This window comes from Typha latifolia, chromosome 3 (assembly GCF_019914945.1).
Source record: "Typha latifolia isolate L0001 chromosome 3, TyphaL0001v2, whole genome shotgun sequence".
NCBI classification, from domain to species: domain Eukaryota; kingdom Viridiplantae; phylum Streptophyta; class Magnoliopsida; order Poales; family Typhaceae; genus Typha; species Typha latifolia.
The window spans coordinates 14,202,006-14,215,070 of NC_133088.1; the positions used below are offsets into that span (position 1 = coordinate 14,202,006).

Sequence of the window (13,065 nt, forward strand, 5' to 3'; positions counted from 1 at the left end):
TGCAACTCAGCGGTAGTATCTGTACTCTGCAATCTCTCCAATTTCCCCTCCTTTATTACTTGTATATCATAATAACAAAGCAAGAGTCCATCAGTGTCGAGCAATCTAACAAGAGGATCTTGCACTATAGTAAGATATGGCTCTTTTCCAGCTTCCCTCAGATGAAAAGTAGAGGCCATATCTAGAGCTTGAGATTCACTTGTATAACATAGAGAGTCATCAAACCATAACTGGTGCCAACATCTAAGCCCTCAATAGAATATGGGAAATCCTAGTCCACACACTCATACAAAATTATCTTGTTCAACATTGGAAGCTTGCAGTATAAAGTCAGGCAAAGGCTCTAGGTTACTATAGTTGGTGGCAACTTCTAACCCCTCATTATACCCTGAGAAATCCTAGTCCACTATCATATACTTGCTTACACTAGATGATCTTTTTTGACCTTGAGAGGTCTGCTTCAGATCCCTCTCCCATGGTTTGGCCACATGTGATGTTAGAAGTGTAAAGGTAACCTGCCTTCTGTTCAGTCGCATGATTAAAAAAATGAAGAAATCTAAGCTGGTGTGCACAGAGTGCAGCCCAAGAACAGTGAGACAGAAATATCAACAAGCTGTTCATGCATATAATAGTGGCTCTCATTGCACTTGTACTGGGTTGTCAATTGTAACCGATCGGCAAACTATTCTTCACATGAAAGGATGGCCAAAAGGAAAAAAAAAGGTAAAAAAAGTAAAAGATGGCTGAATGAGATATAATTATAATCTCGTATCCTTGTACTAAGGCACTTTCAATGTACTTGTCTTGCATGCTTCCATCATAATTGTATTGAATCTGATTTTTAGTCTCTCATAGTGATAACTCCTTACCTGTCATGATAAGGAGAATAAACCTAGTCATAAACTTATAATTTGTACAGTGGCATTTGGTTAGAGTCCAAGGATTTGTCTTGAACCCATTCAGGGAATGCTAATCATACTTAGTAACCAAATGGTATACCAAAGTGTTTCAAAGGTTACCTAGACTTAGGCCTGCCTTCGGCCTTAAATATATCCCAGACCATGTCCAAAAGGTGAGAGAGAAAGGAGAAATAAAATAGATCTAACCGTGCTGCCGTCGCCGTCCCTTGTCTTTGCCCTGCGTGCCCTAGTCATCGGGAGGAAGAAGATTACCCAAATGGATTGAAAAGATAAGGATCTGCACCACTGAAACTTTCATCTCGAGCCGTTAAAAGCTTTCAAAAGCTTGTCTTTCAACCTCTATTAGGGCACAGAGACAGAAAGAGAGGAGGACGACGAGGCAGGCAAGAGGAGGGCAACAACTTCATAGTAACGCTCTCTACCACTACTTGCCTTCTCTGGCCGCTTTGCTCGATGCTAAGGGTGAGAGGAGGGGTGTGGCATCCTTCATTCCACATGCCGGTACTACATTGACAATGGACATGCCAGTAGACATGAGCATCCTAATAATGAAACATCTATTCAAAATTCTCCAAATTCTCACATCAAAATTAACCCCTCAACCACCTTTACAAGTAAGCCCGCAAGCAGTTTTATAAGCCTATAACCATGCAGACTTCTTCAAACAAAAAAAAAATGAAGAAAAAAACGAAACCTTATATGTAAGCCCGCAACCATGCAGACTTCTCCCCAAAAAAAGACACTTTACTCATGTAAGCCCACAACCATGTGAACTTCTTTAAAATAAAAAAAACCATCATTTTAAAAATAATTGATAATAATATTTCTGTACTAAAATACTTCAAAGTCAAAAGAAATTTTGGTCCATTTATACAACATATCCTCAATTTCCCTCCAAAACCAATATTCTTTTACTTTTTATATCACTTCAAAGATAACAATAACACTACTAGCCAAGGATGGCCGTCCGTATTGCTAGTAATGACAGGGCACTTACCATGCCAGTAATGACAGGACACCTAGCACAAGGTGTGCCATGGGTGCATGCTGTTATTGTCGCATGCCGGTCATTGTGCAAATATTAAGCTTTTTTAATAAAAAAATTTATTTCCATCGATCATCATCAAATCAATTTGTCATTTTCTTAATAAACATGATATGACATGTGAAGTCCTTTTTTTATTTTTCTTATTTACATCAATTAACTAGTAGTCAAGCTAGATCTTTACAACCAGTTACTAGTCGAGTTAAATCGTCTTCACGATCAATTGATCCCTTAGGAGGCTTAAATAAATAATGATGATGAGAATTGAGATGATAATATTGGTGATGTTGATAATGATAACAAAGAGACTCGATGGTGGTGATGATGAAGATGAAATATGCATCCCTACTACACAACCTTCTTAAAGAGGTATTTTTTTTACAAAAAAAATTTTTACACATACCACCCAAGATCAAGACCAAGAGGCTAGACCTAGACAACCACAAGGCAGAATTTATCAAGGTTTGTTGGATCAGGATCGGCAAGTTTTGGTTAAACTGGGCCAAATCCATTATGAATCTTACTCGGATTCGATCCGAGGACATCAACTATTGATGTCCCCATAACTCTCTCTCTCTCTCTCTCTCTCACTTTTCTTCTCTCTTTTTCTCTTTCATTCTTTCTCTCTCCTTAACATAATTATTATTTCTAACAACGAGATCTAGATCCGGCAAACACCAACGAACTCCGATATATTTTTTTAATTTAATTTCTTTATTTCTCTCAGTCTGTTAATTTCTTTCATTCTCTCCTTTTCTTCTCTTTTTTTTTCTCCTTCACTACACTATAATTTTTCACTTTTTTTCTTTTTTTTTTTGGTTTTTTTCCCTCTATCTAATCTCTTCTTCTTTTCAATGAAAGTCAGCAGAATGTTTTTTCTTTTGGTTTTCTTCTCTCTAAACTCTTCTTCTCTCTCCTTCGCTTACTGATTTTTTTCACGTTTCCAAAATCCAAATTGTTCTTTGCTAAATTTGCTGAATCATTTAATTTTCTGAAATTGTCATTAAATATTTGCTGAATCATTTAATTTTCTGAAATTGTCATTAAATATTTGCTGAATTTAAGATTAAATATTTGCTTAATTATATTTTTAATTTGATCTCTGTTTACATTAAAATTAAAATGCTCTAAAAGAAAAGTCACAATATACTGCCATTAGCTAGTAACAATTCATCATTCTTAGGCCTTAGCCAAAACAAAAGGTGTGTCAAATGTAACTGGTGTGAAAAGAAAATAAGTGACGGTGTCAGCCGTCTGAAAAAATATTTGGCTAAATGACAAGACCCAAGTTAGTTTGAAAGTCAAAAGAGACATGTTGGCTCATCTAATAAGCAAAAAGAACAATTAAAAAAAACTGCACAAAAAAGAGAGTCAATAGTTTGTCAAGAATTAATGTATTTTATGATTATGAAAACATTGATAAAGATAGCAGTGAATAGAATAAGGAGAATGGCGAGGAGAGACAAATAAGAGCAATGAAAGAGAGCAAAAATACACAAAGAAATTAGAAAATGGGAAGAAGTAATGATGATAGCTTTCAAAGATCTAGATCAGTTCATATACATGAGAAATAGAATATGGGGACAGTAGTCCTAGGACTCCATCAAAGTTTGAAACTATTTGACCGATGGATACATATCTTCAGAAAAAAAAAAGGTATTAGATTTACCACTCATTTAAAGGTATTAGAGAGCACAATGCGATATAAAAATAAAATTATGCGAGTATTTACACTACCGGAGAGATCTACAAAAATTAAGAATATAAAACCTAAAAATGAAAGTTTAACTAAAGCTTTGAAGAACATGATTCTTAAAAATATTTTTTAGCATAATATTATAATTGCCACCGCAGTATTTGAACCTTTTATCAAGATATTATGACTTGTAAACAGTGACGACAAGTCTGAAATGAGTCTTTTATACGAAGTTATGGACATACCAAAAGAGTTAATAAAAACAAATGCAGACAAAAATTATAAAAAGTGGTGGAAGTTAATTGACTCCAGATGAAACAAACAACTACATAGAAATATACACGCTGATGATAAGCATTAGTTTATTATTATTTTTTATTTAAGTATTTCAAAGTTTAAATGATTACAAATTTTAAATTATAAATTTCTGCAAGATAATCTAAAATTTCAATTCTCTACAAATATCAATAATAATATTAAAGTCTTGCTAGGAGTTAGGAAAGTTATTAGCAGATTAAAACTTGAGATTCATAAACAAATTATTTGCGATAAAGAAGTGAGTTATTAGTCAATTAAATAATCTTAGTATTATTTGTTTCAAGTTTAATAAAATCAATTTCTTACAAATATATACAATAATATATTTAAAATCAATTTCTTACAAAATGTATACAATAATATACTTTAAATAAAAAATATAAATTGAGAGTTGGCTAATTTAATATTGCTAAAATTGCTACAAATAACAGTCTAGTTGAATAGTGATTCATTTATGGAGGGAATGAGACATCAAATTTGACATTAATAACAAAGATGTTAAGTCAAATTGTGTATTTATTATAGAGTGAAAGAAATTGGACTATCTTCTCTTTGATCCACACCAAAACATGTAATCAATTGACAATAGAAAGATTAGATAAATTAGTTTTCTGTCATTATAATATAGGATTAAGTGAGAGAAATTTAAAAAGGAAGACAAAATAATCAGCTAATTAATTTAAAATTATGTTTTTAATGGAAGATTCCCGACTCTATAAATTCAGAGAAGTGGAGGATAGATATTAGATGATACAAGACATTTAGGAGTGAAAGATAGTATAGCTACCAATGCCAGCGATAACCTTGATGATCCTAATAATGCATCTGATGGTGAAATCGTCTCTTCCACATTTGATGAAAATCAAGAAAGCATAGCAATTTAAGACAGAGAAACTAAGGATGTACATACATATCAGCGACATCATTATCAGGATATTGTTTCATATGACAATAGTTCATTAAGTATTCATTGTTTAGAGTCATTAAAAGATCCATATGTCTCAGTATCTTCAATATCCTTAGACATAAGATCCACATATTGATTATTATTCTCCTCAAAGATAATAACATTCATTTGATATAAATGATATGATACAATCACTCTTTGGAGCACTAGGCCCTAGACACCCTAGACATAATTATTTACAAACTTATGATGATTATAATAATGACGACCAAAGAGATTTACAAGAGCCAATTCGGTATTTATTAATCTTTGGAGCACTAGGCCCTAGCCACCCTAGATTTTTCTTAATTTTTAGGGTTCATATGTGAATAATTATTATTTTATTACTTCTATCATATTTTCTAAATTTTTAGAAATTTTCCTACGTTCTTAGATAATATTTAGAAGTTAACATAATTAAAAAAAGCCTGATCCAATCGAGGCAACCAATACGACAGATTGGGCCGATATGTATCGTTTTCTTGAAAAGCCGATCCCGATCTTAATCCGACGAATTTATCAGAGACAAAAGAAAGGAAATAGACCATTTCAAACTCAACATGATAAAAGCTAGATAAGAAGACTTGAAGATAAAGAAAAACTGTATTTCATTTATATTAGTAAAAACAGGATAGGTATGAGCATACCAAGTAGATGAACTAAAAAGTTAAACAATAGTAAGAAAGGAAATGAACCTATCACAATCATCAACTGTTAGAGAAAGAATTGCTTTGTCATTTGTCATCACAACAAACATATCTAGCATCGAATAAATTTACACGCATTTACTTATGCAGTACAAGGAAAATTTTCCAAATACACAGGATGACAATACAGATTTAGTACTCAAGAGTATCTGACTACATAAAATAGCTTAAAATGTACTCAAATGTGTCATATATAAGATTCAAATTTCTTAAAAGAATGGACTGCACATAAAAATAGTTTCTTGCATGTATGGAGGCTTATAGGAAATACCTGATGTTCACAAATACAAAATTTGAGAGATAAGTACAAGAATAATACGACATTACCAAGAGGAGACAAGCCAACTAACCTGAATATCAAACTCAATATCAAGTGGTATTGGGCCTTTGCTAAGAGCATATCTTTGAAAATATATCAAAAACCTATCGAGTTTTCGTTTAGAAGAGCCTCTGCCAAAATAATGACCACATGTCTGCAGAAGTGTTATGATCATCCTGATCCGGAAACAATCTTCTGGCGGATCCAGTGTGTCTTGCTTTACGAGAAGGAAAACAAAAACAACACAGAATTATTAAATCTCTATCAATTTATTTGAAAAGAATGACAAGACTAAACAAACAAGTTAAATACGACAATGAAACATTGAAACTTAATGTATTTTCATGATTCCATACTAATCAATACCTAATACTTATCCTTAAACGATCAGTTCCATGAACATGTATTACTTCAATCCATTAAACTGAGATGCCCAAGTTAAAACACCTAATGCTTGGTTATCTTTCCCAAGTAAATATTTGGTGGTTTATAGGGTTAACCTTCTCTGGTGGATTCCACAATAGCAATCTTTTAAGTATCAAATAGGCTTTTATTAATGCTCGTGTGGCTTTATCCAAGTTATAATATTGACTTCTTAACAAGAAGAGAAGTTCATGATACAAGAAAAGAATGATGAGTGTAGCTTGGACATGCTTTCTCAAGTATACTGCTATTCTAAGCACAGCATAATGATCCTGCTTCTTTTCATTTCTAAACCAAGTGTCTAAGTCATTTGAGATTCCTAATATAGTCAGCCAGGAGAAACTTACTTTAAATTGCTTATTTTCTTTCCAATTTCCTCTACTTCCCAATAGTAGCATCCATTGTTTTTGAAAAGTTTCTATCTTGGGGACACTGCTTTCACCCGAGATTGAAGCAAGCAGCACCACTTAGGTGTACATTTTCTCAACCTTTTTCTTCAGATTAATTTTGTAAGATGAAACTGCTTTGAGTTAATATCAGATATTGCAAAATGGACACTGAGATGGCCCATAATGCTTGTTATATTCTTCATCTCGCAGATCTATTATAAGATTTCACATCTTTATACTGACTCTATCTAAATATTTTACTTCTGGGATGCTTGACTTCCAAGCTTTTGCTTAGGGGCCCACCTAGCATCTAGCCATTAGGTAGTCCACTGTCTAACTATACATGACCGATAATGATTCTGCACTTGCCAACATGGTATTGAGTTGATCTTTGACATGGCATCCCTCACATCCAGAATCAATGCAGTATCCAATTTCCATATGTTAAAGGCATCTATTGTGTGTGATTGTGGACTTTATCAAGGAACATCCAATCATTCTGAACTCGCCACCAAGGTCTCAGAATTGATCTTGGCCATATCACATCCCTCACCCAGAATCAATGCAGTCTCCATTGATTAAGGCATCTATCATATCATCATATGTGATTGCAATGTTGAATTTACAGAAAAACATCCCCGCATTATGCTATAGTACAAATACTCAGAGTGTTTGGTAAGTGACACAATAAGATTAAGGCCATAATAGATTGTTTCACTTGTCAATGAGATGAAGAAACTGGGCGTAAAACTATAGCATTGCTAAACAGGAAAAATACAAGAACACATGTGAATGAGAATCACATATTTCCTGGTCCTTCTTGCATATAAAATTACTAATTGACCACAAGAATCACATAATCCATCTACAGAAAACTAGGCAACTCTAGAGGAAAACATAAGTGAGAAAAGCATAGTCATTCTTATTGCAAACAATTCCCCTCAAACTTTTGCCAAAGTATGAAAATTTCAGCACATATACTTTGATTGTGTTGCAGATCTAGGATTGACTAATATTATTCTACTAGGACAACAAGCCTCATACTTGGTGGTATATCCTAATTATAATATCAACTGGCAAGAGCAGCTACTTAGACTACATAAAGATAACAGTGCACTACATAACCATCAAAACTTGAGAGTAAAAATCTACCGAGAGATATAGACAGACTAATTTGTAAAATTATAAGGAAAAATACTTACTTCTGGAGTTCCATGACCAAAAGCAATAATCAGGTAAAGTGTTTCAAATATTACTGATGAATCAATATGCTCATAGTTGTATAACTCTCCCAAGAACCGCATGTGGGCAAGGCGACTTTGCTGCATACCATAGTCATTCAACTCCAGCCCAACTCTAACCTCTTCTAGGACCTGAAATTTTTTAAAGTAAGATTCTATACTACTCCGAAGAATTCATTCATGAACATTAAGATTACAAGGAGTGCACATAACTGAAAAAAGAAAAAACATAAAGGTCCTATGATCAAGAAATGAGCAGCAGACTTAAAAAGACACAGAATTTCAGACTTATTTTTGGCATCCCAATCAAGTAAGACTCAGTTAACCATCAAATTCTTGAACCTAAGAAGAGATTTCTTAAATTCCTAAAGAAATGAAGATACATATATTATAGCCTAATTGATAGGTGGCTGATCATCATCAGCCTAATTGTAGAATATACTTACTGATTTTCAAATGCTAATTTACTTGGAAAATGACAATATATATGAACTAAAGTCCCTAACTGAGATGACGAACCTCATCTACTACTGCTACTGCGAAGTCGTCATGATAGCGACTAAGGCCAGCAGTGAGTAGAGCAATCAGATGTACTTGGCTGTACTTTCCCTTGTGAACCTTCAGAAAACACTTTAAAATATAGTGCTCGCACTCTGACCAAGGTAACTTACGCAGCTGACGAAGAACATGCTCGACCGTCGACTTGTCAAGATCTGAGAAAAGCAATTTTCTTATGTACTGCAAGAAAAAAGAAATATTTGTCAGCTTTAACAAATAAAAGGATAGTTAGGCTTGAACAAGATAACCGAGAAGAAACATAATGAATGGAATACTCACCTGATGCAGTGGAGGTCGAACTTTAGAAACTCGAGCAGATCTTTCTGGTGGTTTGCACAAGTAGTAAGCATTTTCTACAAGTGTGCTATGACGTGGATCCAAATTCTTGACATTTTTCAAACGCATCAATATCTCTAACATGTTTGCCATACGTATTGTAGTTTCCGGCGATCGATAGAGAAAACGTCCACATGTCTCAAGAAGGTTGCAAGCAACATCTATGTTATGATGGGTGAAGTCATCTAGACAGGCCTGAAATAATAAACGCAATTCTCAAGTAACCAGAATCTATTCAAGTATGATGCTTTGCTTCACAATAGATTTAGAATTGATTTTGCCACTGATTAAAGATACAAGCCAACCAAAGAAGTTCCATTTCTGGATGAGAAACTAGGAAGTATAGGAATTGAAAGCTGATCTAAGGAACCTAGCAGATTTGCATCATCCGTGCAAGGGAATGCATACCTTCAAACAACTAAAAACAAGACCTGCAGGTGCAATTTTAAATTTGCACAACTCCCCAATGAATCTTATGTTCTTTATCTTGGTCTCGATGTTGGTCTGATCCTGAAATAAGGATAACAGATAAGTGATTCCAGCAAAAGAGAAAGATATTGCAAAAACACAATGACCGAAAATCTTACTGGTTTCCATATATTACTAATTCACTAAATATGTTTGGACTGTAAAGGAGAATTAATGTGCTCATCAGAGGAGACGTTTGAATAGAGGTGAACTGTAACTTTTTATCAACTAAACATATTTATTGTCAGAAGGCCAGCTAAGATTAACATACCTAATAGCACTATGATATGATCACTTTGGGGCTAGTGTTGGTGCTCGGGACAGATCTAAAACTAAAGCTTTGCAGGGCAATGTCAATCGATCTAACCATCCAAAAAGGTCGAAATTAGGGTTGGTTGTTCTCTTGGAAGGAATCCATTACAACCAAAATCACAGTGATTGGAGGTGTAGATAAAATGTTATGATGAAAATACTGACCGAAGGTCGGAAGGTGGCACGATGGACCTGGGTGGTAGAAGGTGGAATAATGGCTAGGGTTAGGGTTTTGGAAGATGGTAACAATACCGATAGTGGAGATGAAATATAAAGCTAGACAAGGGATAAGATGGTAGACCGATCCTTGATAAGCAAGCGCACGGTCAGATTGAGGGAGGAAGAAGACAATGCCTAATAATGGCTGCCGTGCGAGGAAGGAGATAGAATGAGGAGAGAGAGAGAGGAGATATAAAGAAAAGCATTAATAATTTTTCATAGATTTAATGAGGTTGTCTTCCACATATTTAAAGGCTAACCTAACAACTAAACAAACAAGAAATAACCCATATACAATCCATCATCGCCGTGGGGCGTTCAACAGGCGCGAGGCCCTTCGAGCTCACAAAAATAGTGTTATGTATATGCGAACGGGTGCAAGCGTTCGTACGCGCAAAAGCAGTGCCCTATATATGCGAACGAATGTAGGCGTTCAAATGGATCTTCCAGTGTTCGAACGCCCCAGCTAGAAAACCTTTTTTTTTTCCAAAAACAAATATGATTCAATTTGAAGCGGGTTGGTCAGGTCTAATCCGTATCACACTAACACAATAATTTCTAGCACTGTACATGAAAGAACATAGATTTAAAATACAAGTAACATAATAGAAAAACCTCAGTTGCCAAGAAAAGGTTATCATTAATATATACGGACTTCATAATTTATAAATAACTGATTGCAGTATATCAATATATCGATTAGGAAAAGGATTTTACCCATTGAATTTGCCAACCGATTCAAGGTGGAGAGATAAAAAGTCCTCCCAGCAATTTTCAACTTTTGATGAGGTTTTACACAACCCTATGCATATTCAATCACTACAAAAGTGTTTTAACTCTTTCCTCAAAGATCCCCCATTCACTTGTAAAATAAATTCAATACTAATATAGCTATGCTAATTTTTAATACTAGTATAAATGCTTATTATAGCATAAGCTATTTTTGACTAAAGATGGGTCTCATGCTGATAGAACTTACTCCATGCACAAGATGTGATAAATTAGTAAAAAAAATGGGGGAACAATTAATGAACTAAACGATGAAAGCAGCACGCACCTTCTTATTTATCAAAAAGTTAAACTCCTCTTCCAACATGGACAAAAGCATACTGGGAACATCCTTCATACATGTTGACAACGTAGCGACCATTCGAGAATAGTACGGTAAGAGTTCCAAGGAAGTCCTTGGAACATTGAACAAAGCCCGCACAAGTTTCTTTCGATTTGCTTTTGTATTTAAGTAGCAAAATTCTACCTGAAGAAATGAATATTGTCAAATGAAATTCTGCTTAGCTATTATAAATAAGATTATACACAAGAAAGACAATTGATGATTACCGTTAACTGATCAATAAGATCACGGCTTACACAACCTGGAAGCCTCTGTAACAGACCATCCAAGCTTGTGCCATCAGGGCCTTTTACTTTATCTTTTTCACTTTCTCCTTTTCTTTCAGCTTCTTTTTCTTTAGATTTCTCTTTCTCAGAATCCTTTGCCTTCTCCCTATCTTTGTCATCTCTTTCTTTACCTCTTTCATCTGCCTTTCTCTCCACCAGAGTTTCAGATTCAACAGAAGGCTCAGCATTATCTGGGACTTCAATTTCCGTCTCCACAGGAGCTTCCTTTAAACCAAATTTCATAAAATCTTCAGTAATAAACAAAACCATATCTAACGGTAGGTATAATGCAAAGAAATTTTATTAAGAAAGAAGCCATAAAAAGATAGAATAATAAATGATCAAACATAAAAAGCCATCAAATAAGTAGCCTTCTGGTGGCACGAAGGCAGAGAATGACATCAAAAAATTTTACAAGGAATAGAAGCGTGACCATTTAAAAATTATAAGAAAAAGCCTACTATAAGACAAATCAGATACTGAAATAAATTTATGATTTTATTTTTCTTCTTGATCCTACAAGTTAACATACTGAGCAAAACAACAAGATTGGTTAGCATAGTTAACATGGACCACATGTGCTCCTACTTATTGAATATTCGATATTTGGTACACCTTTGCATCCCATATGACAAAACAATTGTTATATCATATTGATTATTAGTAGTTACCATAAACTTGTAAGCATAATTATTAGAACCAGACGGATGTTGACCCGATCAGAGGTCGGGTCATTGGATTATTGGTTCAATTAGTGGTTCACTTTATCGGATCACCGATTTTTTTTAAATATTAAAATAATATATATATAATTCTAAAAATACAAAAAATATCTTCCAAAATAGTATAATTGTATGTTTTTCTCTCAAAATATATGTTATTTATATAAATACCCTCATTGTTACTTTTCAAAGAAAATAATTTAATATAAAAAGATAAAAATACTATTAACTAAGAGAAATACTTGAAAACTAAAATAAAGATATTTTTATAATTTTACATTTAAATTGTTTAAATTTTAACGGTAGATTACTCCTAGAGGTATTCATACAATAACAGAATTTTAAAAGGTATACAGGCAAAAATTGTGTATTTTGAGCGATATACAAGTAAAAATGAATTTTAGAGGGACATACAAGCAAATAAGGGCATGTTAAGGGTATATGTGCAAAAGAATTAATTTTAAAACACAAATATGTTATAAACCAAACATTTTTAAAATTTAAGACTAAAATACCATTAAGATATAGAATAAAATAATTGATATTAAGGATAATTGGGTAACTTTGCAAAGTACTTGACCCCATCGGTTCACCAAGAATCAGCCGAGTTGCATGAATCATTGTTTCAACTGCTGAGTTAGTCGTTTTTTACCTAGTCGATTGCTTATTTGGTTTGATATAAAACCGAACGAATTTAATAGTCAGTTCACCGACCCGACCACCCAGTCCGGTCCAAATCTAATAACTACGCTTGTAAGGACTAATTTGTCACTCTATTAGTATACAATTCTTAGGTGTAGTTTATTTTAAGAATAAAGCCAATTCTAGAACAGGTATTCCTCTTTATTATTACCAAAATGAGATCTTTATTCTAAGAATAACTATTTTTATATCCATTTGTACTCTGAAATAATGGTATAATAATTACCTTTGATATGATATAAAGTGAAGGAAACGATAGAAAAGAGTTTTGTTTCTTATGAAATTACTATAAATATCCTTTGATTTGATATAAAGTAGGTTGATAGAATAAATATCAAAGATAAAT

General features: G+C 33.7%; 1 protein-coding gene across 9 annotated transcripts in view; it reads right to left on the minus strand.

Moving 5' to 3' along the window:
- Positions 1–13,065, minus strand: part of LOC140783645 (regulator of nonsense transcripts UPF2) — a 31,897-nt gene that overhangs the window by 2,257 nt on the left and 16,575 nt on the right. For all 9 annotated transcript variants that reach the window (XM_073130586.1, XM_073130587.1, XM_073130594.1 and 6 more), the window contains 7 exons: positions 11,236–11,520; positions 10,955–11,152; positions 9,307–9,408; positions 8,842–9,093; positions 8,524–8,742; positions 7,966–8,136; positions 5,983–6,168 (listed from right to left, as the gene is read on the minus strand). In XM_073130586.1, coding sequence (XP_072986687.1) covers positions 5,983–6,168; positions 7,966–8,136; positions 8,524–8,742; positions 8,842–9,093; positions 9,307–9,408; positions 10,955–11,152; positions 11,236–11,520 — 1,413 coding nt within the window. The remainder of the gene's footprint in view (positions 1–5,982; positions 6,169–7,965; positions 8,137–8,523; positions 8,743–8,841; positions 9,094–9,306; positions 9,409–10,954; positions 11,153–11,235; positions 11,521–13,065) is intronic.